General features: G+C 38.0%; 3 protein-coding genes across 4 annotated transcripts; 1 reads left to right on the top strand and 2 right to left on the bottom strand.

Annotated features, from left to right (window-relative positions):
• The first annotated feature begins 2,004 nt into the window (after positions 1–2,004).
• Positions 2,005–8,220, top strand: LOC133866872 (protein WEAK CHLOROPLAST MOVEMENT UNDER BLUE LIGHT 1-like). 2 transcript variants are annotated; one of them, XM_062303528.1, is made up of 4 exons: positions 2,005–2,116; positions 2,254–2,299; positions 3,794–4,547; positions 5,879–8,220. In XM_062303528.1, the coding sequence occupies exons 3-4, from the start codon at positions 3,828–3,830 to the stop codon at positions 7,760–7,762; spliced, it is 2,604 nt and encodes an 867-aa protein (XP_062159512.1). In that variant the 5' UTR covers positions 2,005–2,116; positions 2,254–2,299; positions 3,794–3,827; the 3' UTR covers positions 7,763–8,220. The 2 variants fall into 2 exon arrangements, with proteins under 2 accessions (XP_062159512.1, XP_062159513.1); XM_062303529.1 differs by having other exon boundaries at positions 2,093–2,144.
• A 950-nt stretch (positions 8,221–9,170) lies between these two features.
• On the bottom strand, positions 9,171–11,155 carry LOC133866874 (photosystem I chlorophyll a/b-binding protein 5, chloroplastic). Its single transcript, XM_062303531.1, has 6 exons — positions 10,738–11,155; positions 10,497–10,629; positions 10,054–10,166; positions 9,854–9,955; positions 9,543–9,631; positions 9,171–9,450 (listed from the first exon to the last, which is right to left on the bottom strand). The coding sequence occupies exons 1-6, from the start codon at positions 10,935–10,937 to the stop codon at positions 9,308–9,310; spliced, it is 780 nt and encodes a 259-aa protein (XP_062159515.1). The 5' UTR covers positions 10,938–11,155; the 3' UTR covers positions 9,171–9,307.
• Positions 11,156–11,338: 183 nt separating this feature from the next.
• On the bottom strand, positions 11,339–14,792 carry LOC133866873 (protein CYPRO4). Its single transcript, XM_062303530.1, has 2 exons — positions 12,947–14,792; positions 11,339–11,885 (listed from the first exon to the last, which is right to left on the bottom strand). The coding sequence occupies exons 1-2, from the start codon at positions 14,588–14,590 to the stop codon at positions 11,604–11,606; spliced, it is 1,926 nt and encodes a 641-aa protein (XP_062159514.1). The 5' UTR covers positions 14,591–14,792; the 3' UTR covers positions 11,339–11,603.
• Positions 14,793–15,412: the final 620 nt, after the last annotated feature.

Here is a 15,412-nt window from a genome sequence, read left to right as displayed (position 1 = left end):
TATAAATTTATAGACAGTTTTTTTTTCGAAACCGTCTGAAATTTTATGGACAGTTTTTACCAAAACTGCCTGTAAAAATATGTTTACAGACGGTTTGGAAAACCAAACCGTCTGAAATTCGCTTCATTTCATATCGCATTAAATGTGAATTCAGAGTACTTCATTCGCATTAAATGTGAAATTTGAAAAAAAGTTTCTCTCTCCCTCCGCCTTCTCTCTCCCTCTGTGTTCTCTCTGCATCCATGGCTGTACGTTTTCTCTCTCTCTCTCTTGCTCTCTCGCTCTCGCTCTCAGTTCAGCCACCAAGGCACCGTCGGCCGCCGCATAAAGCCATCACGAAGAGGAATAGCTATTCCTCTCATTTTTTAGAGGAATAACTATTCCTGAGGGAATATACAACGTTTTCCAGGAAAAAAAAAATTATTTTTCTTTAATTTTTTCAAACTAAACTTAAAAAAAAAAAAAAAAAAAAAAAACAAATAATTTAGATCAGATTTGTGGGTGACCACCCACAAATCTTAGGTCCAATATTTATTATTATTATTATTATTATTTTAAAGATTTGAGTTTTTTTGAAAAATGAGAAATTATGTGGGTTTTTTTTTTAGTAATTTTGGGTCAATTTCAATTGTGGTATATGTGTTGTCACCAAACTAAGGAATTAGAATATTTATTTCATTTCACTCTTTCTCATTCCCAATAATAATTAATAATTTTTCTAATGGAATATTCATTTCACGAACCAAACGAGGCTTAAGTGTTATGTGGATTAATACGTTAGTTTGTAAAAAAATTATAAGTCTCTGATTAGAGGCGAGCAACGGGCGGTTAAAACTAACTAAAAGTTTTATAAAATTCAAACAACTTCGAATTTCAAATACAATAAAAGTTATCGGAGAGAAACAAAAACCGAAAATGATAGCATTTGATTTTTTTTAGGAAGTTTTATGCTTTTTAATAACAAAATAAATACATTAAAAGTACAAAATATTTATAAAACATTTAGAAATACTTTCACGTTTATCTTCCATTATAACATGTTAACAAAATTTCAACTAAAAAAAAAAATACAATCTATTGAGTGTCATGAAAGGAACCCAAAATTCTTACCACAAAGAGACAAACTTATCCAAAGCGCACACGTCAGCATTGGTTTGCTCCACAAATCCCAAGCCCTACCTTCTTCAAAATAGATTCTTCTAATTTTCGAAATCTACCGGTCGATTTTCAAAGACCTTGGGATCCCAAAGTCTGATCCAACTGCCACAAGTGATCTAACGGCCACAGTTTGTCCAACGCGTCCGTGGAGGAAGGGGTATTTTGGTCATTTGACGCGTCATATGTCCTCTTTTTCTTTTTGACCGTTTGTGCTCGTTGAAATTTCCAGGTGGCTATAAATTCCGTGCCGCAACGTTTTCTTTTTGACAAAATTGGCCAATGTTAGTTAGTACATGCGCACCAAACCTTGCGTAATTAAAACTTAATAGGATGGGTATAATAGTCCTTTAAAACAGGGAGAGCGCCCTTCCATCCAAGCACCGCGTCATTCATAATGGGGCGGTGACTTTTTATTCATATTTTAGTAATTGTTTTAAAAAAGATATAATAAATATATGTAGTGATATAACACAATTAAGTTCAAATTTATTAATTCAAAACTTTAAATGGAGATATTAATCTCATTGAAAAGAACCTAAGATATTAATTAATCTCCTCAACATTATGTATTATGAAATGATTACTTCTTAATTTTATTTTTGGGTTGAGCCCGTTGAGCTGAGCATTGGATTCATTGCGATTGGGACATGTGTCCACAATAAAAGACATATATCTTAACTGAAACTGGAGTGAGGAGATGAATGGCTAGATTTAGTCAAAGCCCAAAACGACTTTTTCTGCGCCAAAGATTCTCTTTAAAAAATAATCGCTTTCATGAATGAAAACCAAAAGCTGTGCTTTTTCTTCCTCGGTGAAAACTGAAAAAGAACAGTGACGTGTACATACGAAATCGGTAAAAAAAAGAAAAAAAAAAAAGAAATAAAGAAATAGAAGAGCTTATTTTGAAGGGAGAGGAAGAGAGTCAAGTTGTACAGATGGATCTAGCCTGTGTGAAGAGGTAGGCTCCACGCACTCGAATGCTCCCCGTAATTTGCTCCCTCTATTTTTAGCTCCAAAATTTTCGACCTTAATTTTCATTCCACTTGCTAATTTTAATCTTTATTTACATTATTTTTTTTTTTTGGTAAATTTCAGTAATCTTTGATTGTCGTCTCCGTTTGACTTCTCTGTTTCGTTTCTGGTACGTTCCTTGTTCTTCCTCTGTTTCAAATTAAGCATGTAAACTGTACATTCGCCTTCCTTTTGATGCTTAAATCTTGATTGGAGCTTAGAATCTGAGTTCTGGATTAGATTTCTGGCTTTATCTGTTATGATTATTTGTAGAATTCCGTGAGTAAGTTCGTGTTTTGGTAATTCGTGTACGAAGCATGCTTTTGTAGCTTATTTTCCATATGCCCTCGCTTTTGATTAACAAGAGTTCGTAAAACTTGGAAGCTTAGTGAACAATTGAGGCTGGAAGAGCTGCTTTAAGATTTTCATAATTTTTTTTTTTTTTTTTAAACTAGAAATGTTACTAGTGAAACTTGGAGTTGAAATAATACCTTTACTTACACGTATATTTATATAATTGTAAGAATTTTAATTTTTTTCCTTAGTAATTTATGAGGATTATCGCATGGTAACAATATAAGGTTGTTACTTAACATAGTAATAAATATTAGTTATTTTAATAGTTTAATTGCTCTGTTGGTATGCCAAATGGTATGAATTTCTTTTCTTAGCTTTTGTGTATTGGCGAAACTGAAGATGTTATTAATCCCATTTTGCGTTTATGATTTTGCATCCTATTCAGTATTTATGATGTAGAAATAGCAATCTGTGATCTTGCAATCATTTGCAGTTTCCTAATTGATCAGCCCAACGGTGGAATTATATGGAAAAATGAAATGCAATGGTATATGATGATGAATACTTTTCAAAACAAATGATGTATGAGGATGGACGGTACATGCACAAAACAATGTGAACATTGGTGGTGGTAGTTGTCTTCCTAGGGCAGATTCTGTTAATGTATATAGGCCCTAGCATGGAAATGTGATCCAGTGACCCATTGTGTATTTTGAACTTTGAAGGGTTTATTTTGATGTCTAAAATCTTGTGAAACCTATGGCATGATTGAATCAGGAGTGGTTTCTGTTCAGATTATATATATGTTGTGTGATTCTTTCTAGGCTTGATACGATGAGACTGAGGTTGACAGTAAGGAATCATAATAATAATAATAATCATAATAATAAAAAGAATTTACTTATGAGAAAAATCAGGGGAACAAAACTAGATGAAAGTTTTACACCTTCCGCTGCATAACTTGAGGTTAAAATCTTGTAAGTACCAGTAAAAGTTTCACACCCTAGTTTCCTTTAAGGGAAGTTGGGGGCATGACAGCGGTGGTGTCAAAGGAAGGGCTTAGGGATTCTTTATGCCCTATCAATTGGCAGCAGCCCATATATTTTAAATTTGTATTCATCAACTTGCTATTTAAGGAGTTCTGACCTCTAGTAATCTTAGTCACTGAGTTGTTTAAGCTTAACAAATTCTTTTAACTCAAGCTATGGTCATAAATTTTCAATTACCTACGTTGTGGAGAATTGCATGAAAGAAGCAATGCATTTCTCGTGATATTTTTTCCCTGCTCATTTTTTGCTAATTTGATTTCTGTTTACTTGGATTTCAGATACCCTTGAGGCACTCCTTACGACATTATTGGTATGGAGGATGCAGGAATTGCAGAAGCAAAGCCTCCCCAGGATGTGAAAATTGCTCAAGAGATGCCTCCTCCAGATTCCTCCTTATCCTCTCAGGGTGATTGTAATTCTCATATTGAAGCTACAATAAATCCAGTTACTAATGGAAAAGTGGAACCCAACAGTCAGTTGTCAGAAACTGTAGATGATGCATCTGATGGTCCAACTCTGGGACAAGATCAGCTTCTTCCGGCAGACACTTCAGCTTCAACCTCAGCAGATAAAGTCAATAAAACAGAGACAGCCCAACAGGATACAGAGTTGGCAAATTCTAAGACTGGGGGGGTAGTAGATTCTTCTCATGAACAGCAAGCTCAAGATGGTTCTTCTATTGACAGTGCTCATGTTCATGTGGATGATGTGATTAAGCCTTCTGCTTCCTCTCCTGAGATAAATGAATCAGAAAATGGTGCAGTGCCATCTGATGAGCATTCCTCTCCTGAGATAAGGGAATTGAAAAATGTGGATCGTGTAGTGCCATCCGATGATCTTCCACTGCCCCATGCAAAGGTTACTGAGATTGCTGTTGAGAAACCAGCATCTAGTGATCCTTCTGATGTTAAACAGGTTGATTTAAACAGAGGCCATATTGATACCACAGCACCTTTTGAATCGGTCAAAGAAGCTGTTTCCAAGTTTGGAGGGATTGTTGATTGGAAAGCCCATAGAATCCAAACTGTGGAGGTATATATCTTATGCCATTTTATTATAGTTACTTAATCTGCTGTGTTTTAACCATAATGACACCCTTTAAGCACTAATTTGTTTGAGTGTTTTTGGATATTACTATGCTGCATATGGGATGTTAAAAAATAAGAAAAATATGTGATTTACTGTTGTGGTTTGGGTGGTTATGCAAGTGGCAATAGCGGTGGTAATGGTGCTGGTAGTGGCATAGATAGAGATGATGATAATAACAATGGGGAAGGTGGAGGAGATGGTACTGTTGGTTCCAAATGCAGTAGTTGTGGTCATGGTGGTTATGGTAGAGGAGATGCACATCAATCTCCCTAGAGAGACCCAATTGAAAACTTTCTGAGGACACTCTTTTTTTGACCTCGTATATTTCAAATATATCCTTTACCCCACAGACAAATTTCAATTTAACAGACTTCCTGATACATTCCTTCTTGTAATTAGAAAATCCTAGTATTTGATTTTCTTGCTAGGTGGCTATGATGTTTAGCCAGTATCAAAAAACTGGTAAGGATAGCTATTACTGAAGAAAGATAACGTTTCACTTTTCTGGGATTATGTCCAGCACTACTTTGTGCTTTTCAATTTAGAGACTTATTAGTTGCCTTTAATTTTTAGGGGCTTCTAATGAAGTTTTTTCTTGAGTCAATCTTTTTCCAAGGGCTTTTGTGAGGGAGCTTAGCATCTTATTATATTGTTGCATTGCAGCAATAGAGAGAGAGAGAGAGAGAGAGAGAGAGAGAGCAAAATTGTTTTGGGATGTAGAATCCTGTGATTGTGTACTAACTACTAAGATTGTATATCTGGTTTTGGTGTGTGGTAATGTCTATAGTCATGGCAGCAGCAGTTATGTGATTGGCTCTACAGATGGATGGTGAGAAGTTGTTAGTAGTCATGGTGGTAGTGCTTTTGTCATGATGAATGTAGTGCTACATTTATAAGACAAAGTGTTTGTTTCTGAAAGTAATGACTTTTTAATTTGACCAGAGAGCAATAAATTTTCTTTACTGAACAATTGCTCGCATGTTTAATTTTCTTTGTTATATCGTGTTTATTGTTTAATTAGGAATAACTAATGGAGAAAGAAGGATACAAATTCAATTCTTGGGTAAAGGTTCCCTTTCCTAATTATTGCTTGCTGTTAGTTTTTGCTTTCTTTGGTGATAACGTGTTTGAAGCTTTTCTAGAATGCATTATGTACTGTAATCCATTTTTTTCTCTGACTTGGTTCTGAAAATTTTATCAAATTGTGAAATGTGCCTCACAAGTGGAGCTTGTGACATGTTGAAAATAACTGATAATCTCCTCTGGCTGTGCAGAGGCGCAAGCTTGTAGAACAAGAACTAGAGAAAGTACAGGAGGAGATTCCCGAGTATAAGAGACAGTCGGAGATAGCTGAAGTGGCAAAAACGCAAGTGCTAAAGGAGCTGGACAGCTCTAAGAGACTCATAGAAGAACTAAAACTCAACCTTGAAAGGGCACAGACAGAGGAGCATCAGGCAAAACAAGACTCAGAACTTGCCAAGCTCAGGGTGGAAGAGATTGAGCAAGGAATTGCTGATGAAGCTAGTGTTGCAGCCAAGGCACAGCTTGAGGTGGCTAAAGCCAGGCATATAGCTGCAGTTTCAGAGTTAAGATCTGTTAAGGAGGAATTAGAAGCGCTGCATAAGGAATATGCTTCTTTGGTGACTGAAAAAGATGTGGCTATGAAGAAAGCTGAAGAAGCTGTTGCCGCATCCAAGGAAGTTGAGAAGACAGTGGAAGAACTGACTATTGAGCTGATTGCCACAAAGGAGTCATTAGAGTCTGCACATGCTGCCCATTTGGAAGCAGAGGAACATAGAATAGGAGCAGCCATGGCCAGAGAGCAAGATTCTCTCTATTGGGAGAAGGAATTGAAGCAGGCAGAAGAGGAGCTTCAGAGACTTGACCACCAAATTCTATCAGCGAAGGACCTCAAATCAAAACTTGACACTGCCTCAGCCTTGCTACTTGATTTGAAAGCTGAATTAGCAGCTTATATGGAATCAAAATTAAAGCAGGAAACTGGTGAAGGAGGACACTCAAATGGTGAGCTAGAGGAACCAGCAAAGAAAAATCATAATGATATACAAGCAGCTGTTGCTTCTGCAAAGAAAGAACTTGAAGAAGTGAAACTCAACATAGAGAAAGCCACTGCTGAAGTAAATTACTTGAAGGTGGCTGCCACATCATTAAAGTCAGAGCTTGAAACAGAGAAATCGGCTCTTGCCACCATTAGGCAAAGGGAAGGAATGGCATCAGTAGCAGTCGCATCTCTTGAAGCAGAACTAGACAGGACGAGATCTGAAATAGCTCTAGTTCAGATGAAGGAGAAAGAAGCTAGAGAAACAATGGTAGAGCTGCCCAAACAATTACAGAAAGCAGCACAAGAGGCTGATCAGGCCAAGTCACTTGCTCAAGCGGCTCGTGAAGAGCTGCGGAAGGCAAAGGAAGAAGCTGAGCAAGCCAAGGCTGGAGCAAGTACCGTGGAGAGTAGATTACTCGCAGCTCAAAAGGAGATAGAAGCTGCCAAGGCATCAGAGAAGTTGGCAATAGCGGCAATAAAAGCTTTGCAAGAGAGTGAATCAGCTAGAAACACCAATGATGTGGATTCACCTACTGGTGTAACGCTTTCTCTAGAGGAGTACTACGAGCTCAGCAAACGTGCTCATGAGGCAGAGGAGCAGGCCAACATGAGGGTGGCAACTGCAATTTCCCAAATTGAGGTAGCTAAGGAGTCTGAGTCATTAAGCTTAGAAAAGTTGGAAGCAGTGAATAGGGAGATGGCTGCTAGAAAGGAAGCGCTGAAATTGGCAATGGATAAGGCTGAGAGGGCCAAGGAAGGGAAGTTGGGTGTAGAACAGGAGTTGAGAAAATGGAGGGCCGAACATGAACAACGACGGAAGGCTGGTGAATCTGCTCATGGAGTAGTGAATCCCATTAAAAGCCCAACAGCAAGTTTTGAGGGAAAGACAGAATCAATGAACTTTAACAGGGCACCCGACGCCGCTGTTCCTGCTCGTTATGTGTCAAGCCCACTGGCAAATGTGTATGGGAATAGCACTGAGAGCGAGTTATCCATAGAAGGGAAGGTTGTTGGAAAGAAAAAGAAGAGACCATTCTTGCCACGGATTCTCATGTTTTTGGCCAAAAGAAGGTCAAATACAACCAAGTCAACGTAAACTCGTCGTGAAACCAGTATGTGTTGTCTTTGCTGCTACGGCCTACCTCTTTCTGTTGGGTGGTTTTTCTCAGAGTGACCCGAGTGTTGCAGTTGATCTCACATGAAGTTACTCGAATGTACATGTTGGAACCCATCAAGGTAAAAGGATAAAAGAAGAATGTTTACATGTTGGTGATTGTTTTCTGTATGATAAAGTCAATTGGATTAGTAAATACTTATTCGCCGAAAGGTTTGGAGGTTGTAATAAGCTTCTTGTTGGTGCTTGGTTGGGGAAAGACATAATAAGATGGTTCTGTATTATATGGAAAATCAAATCTTGTAAATGTGTGAGAAATAATCCGCGACTGTTTTGTGAGCTACCCTTGTGAGTATAATTTTTGTTTTGAGAATTAAAACTGTAATTTTCTCATTTAAGTTACATATATACAATGTGGATTGAAACATAATTAATTGATATTACTTTCAGCTTATACCAAATATGTTAAAATGTTATTGTGCCTTCCATTTGGTTGCTGGCAAGTAGTTTGATAACTAAATATCCTAGAAAAACGTAGACGGGCAAATTATTTGAAGCCATGTAAGAGATACATTTGCACATTTGAGGCCATTTCATGGTCTAAATTAGATTTTACAGATTTTATAGTGTATATATTGTCATAATGGTAAAAATATTGTCACATCATTTAAAATTTTAAATGACGTAATATCATGCACATCGTTAGATACAAACAAAATAAAATCTTGATTGTAAAATGGGTGAAATGGAGAGGATCCTATTCCGCACCCGACATGGTTGGAAATATGCCATGGGTTAGAAGGAGAGAAATCAAGGGTGTTTGAAATCACTACAATGGACAACAATGACAAAAGGAAGAGAGAGAAAGAATAAATAGAAAAATTTAGAATGTTTTGTATGGTAAGAACTTTGAAAAAACTCATAGGCTGAATTATAGTATAACCTTTAGGGTTGGCATAAACTGCTCGTTTGAAGAATTTATTTAGAACTAAACGGCAAGAAGTCACAAGAAAGAACGGTTATGTTTGTTAACGTATTTGGATAAATGTTGTGTTGTAGATTTTAAAAAGCGTTTTGATGAAACATAAAAAGTGAATGCATTTTTTAGAAGTGTATTCCAATGAAGTCTACATTTGAAAATGTGTTTTCCATAGAGTGCTTATTTTCAGAAAATCCAAATAGATGTAGTCTTAGAAAAAAAAATTAAAAAATTAAAAAAGGAGTGGCCATCATGATCGACATAAGATTCAGACAAGTAATAATGCATAGTATTAAAAACTATCAAACTGATATGCAGTTAGATTTCACAGATCTAATAGTATATATATTGTCATAATGGTGAATATGTTAAATGACGTGATCATATTGTTAGATTCAACAAAACAAAATCTCAACTGTAAAACGGGCTGATAGTATTAAAAACTGATACGTGGAACCACCTGCCCAAATATATATTGAGCAAGAACCTTCACTTACCCTAAAACTGAACAAATGAATTAAGGTGTTGTTATAACATAATATATATATTTAAGATCCAGAGTTAGCCAGGGTCTGAACAATAGTTTTGTGCCATGGATTTGAGAGGTGCTCCACAAGGTTATCAATTGGTCCAACATGCGTCACATAAGCTTGCACAAAGATGCCGAGCATGGCTACCATTGCAAGACGTCCTGCAATAAAGATGGCATAGAACTAATGAAATGACAAGTGATTATAACAAACGAAAAAGGATAATATGTAAGAAAATATGAGCAAACCAAACCATTCTTAATCTCTTTTAGTTTCCATTCGTGGGCGTTTTTTATATCTTTAGCCAGGCCAAGAGGATTCAGCAACGGACCGCCAGGATATCTGTTTGTTAAGAACTAAATCTATGAACTTTTGAATGGATAGATATAAAATTCATAATTTTCTTATGAGAAAAGTAGATCGGGATCTCCTACAATCTCTGTCTGAGAATATTTTGCAATTGTGAGATGCTCCCAATGGGGATCAGAGGCCCCTCACAATTGCTTGCTTGACAGGTTGCAAGGAATTTCTAATTGTAGAGAATCCCGATCTGAAAAAAATTACCCCGGTTCTAAACCTTCTAGTGAGGCTTCCACCCCAAAGAAATCTGCCTGAGCTTGAGATCCGGGACTAACAAAATCCATGTACCTCTTGGTTTCAACAAACCTGTGCAAATACAGCAGATAAGGAAATAAATACAAATAAATAAATAAAAATTGCAGAAAACCAGCAATTCAGTGGTCGAGATTGGGCGGAGGCTCTACCCCATCAAGATCAGTTGGACAATGAATAGAGTCTCTGTGTTGGCAAACTTGTATTTTACTGCACCTGCTTCATACCAAATTGGTATGTTGATGATTCCAGTCACTCGGAGTAACTGTAACAAATATTAGAATATAAGAAAATGACAAAAAGCATATATTTACAAGTTGAAGGTTTCTGGATAAGATGTGTGGGGTTCTTATTATACACTTTCAAGCCTTTGCTTTCTGTATTCTGCATTGCTGTGCTCATTTTGCCATATTTGATACAGGGTAGAATGTTCGATTAAGCAACAAATCATGACCCTTTGCATTTACATAAACAAAATTTTGGAATTCGAATTTTGTCTCCGTCATTTACTAAATGATTGAATCAATCATTTCTTATAACTTAAGCTTTCGGGAGCTGGGGGGGGGGGGGGGGGGAGGAGTTTGGAATTGCTTACATCAGTTAGAAGAATTCCAGCGACTCCAAGCATAGCAAAGCGAGCATGAACCAGCTCTGCCTGCACATACCATTTCAAGCTTCCCGGATCCTCTCCAAGCCCAAGTGGGTCAAACCCAAAATCTCCAGGCAGACTAAAGAGATTGAGAAAAAAAAAAAAAAAAAAAAAAAAATCGAACAAATCTCTGGCCAAGAACACAAAATGAAAATTAGCACGTATAAATATAAGGGGCTCAGCTCACCTTCCATCGAGGTAGGGTGGAGGGTCAAGCCCAGGTAGCCATGTAGGGCGGCGCAGCTGAGCCCGAACCGCCGTTCGGGTGAAACGTCGAGTTATTACTGGACCTGGTCTAGCAGGCCAGGGCTTATAAATATTCTTAGAAATGAAGACTGAAGAAGAGCACGGCCGGACAAGAAATCCTCTTCCCACTGCAAGAGCCATGGTTACTTCTTTCACTCTCTATCAACAACTCCTAACCGAAGCCTGGAGGCATATACACCATAAGGTACAGAAAAACTCCACGTACATACAACTACCATCCATGTAAGAAAAATAACATGATAACATGGGGGCCCACTTATCCCAAATCCTTCGAGTCGTTGGATTTGAGATGTGCAGATCTTCAGATACAGCTGCGATCCCCTAAGCTTCAAAGTGCCCCCACCTAGTCTGCAGTGACATCTATTAAAAGGGAAGTTATTTACCTCTCAAAGTTATTCCTTAATTTGTGATCTTCAATGTGAAGTTCTCATATACGAAGTAGGCTATGGGGCAGCTTAATTTCAATCAACAGATTAAAAAAAAAAAAAAAAACTCCAGACAACCCCAAAGTCCACTTCGAATTTCTCCGGCAGAGAAAGCAATTTGTGTTTCATTAAGCATTAATACGATTAATACGACACTAATTGGCAGGAGGTTAAACAGCTTGCAAATTGCAGGACATCAAAAGTTCTCTTTAGAACATAGTAGTACAATTAGACATCATTTTGAAACATACTCTACTGAAACAACGAACTAAAATACAACAGAGAAGTTTGAAAACAAAGCGTTTGAAGCTTCATTGGTGGAGCAAAGAAAGCTGACGAGGAATGGCCATGACTAAGCATGTCATCGCCTGCTGGATATGCTGAAGGAGCTGACTTTCATGGGGGTTGCAATGACCAGCGGGGCCTCAGGTGAATCAGTGACTGCAAACTTCTCATGCATGAAGCGACTATCAACAATGGAGTCATCCTTCAAGACTATCTTGTAACAGTAGCAGCTCTTCAAGCCCTCCTGATGGCGGTAGCACTCATGAGACCCATTCTTCACCTGTTGGAAGTTCCATATCACACTAAACTTGCCCACAGTTGAAACCAAATGGCGCTCCTGCTTCCCATTCTCCGTGACCTAAGCAACAATGTAGATGAAATTGTCAAGATTATAAATAGAACTGAGGAAAATCACAGGAAAAACTTATTTGAGTTTTTAAATAGATGGAAATTGCATATGGAACACAGATTATCAAGGTTAGGAGAGGTCTAAGACCACTTTTTTCTTTTTCTTTTTTGCAATCAGCACAGAACAATATTGATTACAAAATCAAAACAGAAATTAGAGTAATAAATTACTGGACAATCTTCAAACTTTCAGCTACAGAACGGTTTACTGAAAAAAAAATTGAAAGGATAATTTATAAAAAAAAAAATTGAAAAAAAAAAAAAATGCAACCGTGGCACAACATCCACATTATACGAACATCCATAAGCTTTTAGATAGCATAATAAGTATTCCCTAAATATTTTTTGGAAGGTGAAAATAAAGAATTTATACATTAATGACTTTAAGCATTACCTTCAATTACAAAGAAATACAGAAAAGAATCTGTAGGCATGACAGAAAGGTAAATGAGAAGAATTTCCATGATTGAGCAGCCTCTACTGGAGATAACCCCCCACTCCAAGCGGAAGTATAGAAGCATAAGAAAGCACCAAAGAACTATACAAAAATTCTCTAATGGGAGGGTTATCAACCAGATTCAGCATAAACTTATGATAACTGATCACATTAAAGCAAGCGCAACTAGAAATTCTAGCCAAGCCAATCAAATACTTGATTGTCAAACCATTAAATCAATTGTTTTCAAACGGGCTAAGCATTTTTAAGAACTAGACTCGTGATTTTTCAATGTATTTGGACATCCATATAAATCCTATTGTCGTCACTTATACTGAGAAAATCCTCTTTCAAGAAGGCCATGAAACTATGCAATTAAAGCAGATGAAATACACAATTTATGAGTACTAGCAAAGCAAACCCAGCAAAAGAATGGACTATGCAAAATTAAAAACCCTAACTAAGCACCTAATTGCAAATTGAATGGCCGAAAGAAGAATTAGTAACTTGCACATTTTTGCAGGCTACCAGCTGAAAAAAGGTGCAACTAACAGGCACATAATATGCATACTTACCCACGAAAACTGAGCATTTCGAAACTTATTATCAACTCCAGCTAAATGTGAATCTAGAGGATTCAGCTTCAACAATCTTGGAGCCGAGATCCTATTCCCCATACGGCCGGTAAAACCGGTCTTAGTATTTCCAGCCTTGTCAGTAAACAGGGTGCAGACAAGGATCAAATACGTATCGGTGGTACCCAATATCCACTTCCCATCAAAGGTAACATCCACATGAGTAATCGGTGAACCAAGACCGGGAAAAGCCGTCTTCGCCTGCCTCATTGAATTGCTAGAATACAATCTAATCTTCCCATCAATAGACCCAACAACAATGGAACCATCACCAGTAGTGGCAAAGCACTGAAAATTAGTCCCGCGAGAGAACTGGTGCCCCTGTGCCCAATTCAACACAGGGGTGCTAGCATTGGCAAGATTCTGAACCATCCCATTTCGATCACGCATATCCCACCGGCAAAGCCTGTTATCATCCAATCCCAAGAATGTCGAACCCGAGGGATCCAATTGCGCTCCTTTACTATCATTCGTCACATCCCTCATTGTAATATCAGTCCCGTCCTTCTCAAACTTCCACTCAGTCACAATCTTCCCAGTCTCAATATCAAACTGATGGAGCCCTGTGGAATGAGGCTTCCCACCATTCATTGGACTCATAAGGAGCATATTTGTCTCAGCCCGCATTAGCAGCGCCTTTTTCGGTGTGGCATTCACCAAGCTCGAACCTTTCCTGGAATTCCCGCCATCAAAATTGACATAAACGCCTTTCCCATGAATCCCATGAGCGAAATTCTTGACCACCTGAATGCCGGCATCACCAACCAAGAAACTATTGTCCAATGCACCCAATGCCAAGCTCTGTATCCCGCCATTGGCTGCCTCCTCGAACTCCTCGTGCAAGTCCTGGCTCACTCTCACCGGTGTCTCCGAACCCGGGCTCTTCGAGAAGCTATCGTTAGTGTCTTCCCACACCGAATCATCCGCAATTTCAGGCTTCAACCACCCAATAAAGTCCTTTCCGTAAACTTTAACCTTGTTCTCCTCAATGGCCTCAACCCCATACGTGCTCTCAAACAAACAGTCCTGAAACTTTGAAACAAAGCCCTTATACTCCTCGTCACTAAAGAATTTCATCGCCCAAACACCTTTGGCCACAAAATCAACGCGACGCTGATCGCCGAAGGTCTTCAATTGCAGCTCCGTGGAAACCTTGACCCTAATCTTGGAACCAACTTTCAGAACCCACCAAGAATCTCCGTCTCCGTCTTCATCTTCGTCCTCATCGTCGTCGCCGTCGATCCGAGAGGTCTTGACAAAAGAATAGGAAGTGAGCTTATCGGAGACGACCCATTTAGCCGCCGGTGAATTTCCGCCGATGTGGAGGTAGAGCTTGACGGCGTTTTTGACATTAGGGTTCTGGGTCGTTGTTGAGGACGGGTATTTGAGCTGGAGGGCCTGGAGCTTGGCCTCCACTTCATCCAAAGAAGACGGGGTTTTTGGTCGGCGCTCCGAGGATCGATCCTTGGCATCATGGTAGTTTTCCTCATCTTCGTCTTCTTCTTCTTGTTCCGATTGTTCTTGGTGTTCTTCAGCATCGGAGTCGGACAATTCCAGATCTTCGCGGCTGTGATTGGCACCCATTGTCTTGTTGCTTTGTGGAGAGGCAGAGAGAGAGAGAGAGAGGTATAGAGAAGGGCTAGGGAATCTGAGAAAACGGGAATGAAACAAGAGCGCCAAGTTCAAAATTTGAAATTGGACCCGTTAGGGTTTTGATTGATTTTTAAACAAAAATAAAAAAAAATAAAAAAATTGGAAGAATATGGTTCCGGGTTATCCAATGGATAACCGGGAATCGGGTTTAAGTTGTGTTTGACCGTTGGTGTGTTTATTCGAATCCTTCACGTTTGAGGTGAATTCTTTTTTTGAGTGATAGTAAGAAGTTGTAGTAGCTAGTGTAGGAGTGTAGGAGCGTTTGTAATATAAAGTAATAATAATTTGTATGAAAAAATGAAAAAATATTTATATTGAAATGGGTTTTTTTTTTTTTTTTTTTTTGAATAGTAATAAAAAATTATTGATATGACATAAAGAAAAAATAAAAAATAAAAAATAAAAAAGAAGTTAAAATATTTTGAAAAAGTTTTTTTTTGGAGAAGTGAAAATAAAGTAACGAGAGGGAGGGGGTTGTCAAAGACTCAAAGGAGGCCAATTGACTTTACAAAATGAAATTTGACAATTTAACCGGTGCAGTAAAAGTAATGTTAAAAAGTAAAAATCATATATTTACTTTATTTCTATTTCAATTTGCTAACGTGATAGTGTTAATCGGCCTTTATTTTATATTTTAATAATGACTGATTGTCACTGCCACATTACATGAGTAAGGATAATGACGATATAAAAGTAAGATTTATAGCAATACTCATCATAGAGCATAACCCGTGTGGTTTAATGTGATTTTAT

This window comes from Alnus glutinosa, chromosome 4, assembly GCF_958979055.1.
Source record: "Alnus glutinosa chromosome 4, dhAlnGlut1.1, whole genome shotgun sequence".
NCBI lineage: Eukaryota > Viridiplantae > Streptophyta > Magnoliopsida > Fagales > Betulaceae > Alnus > Alnus glutinosa.
This window is presented reverse-complemented; position numbering and strand designations above follow the sequence as displayed.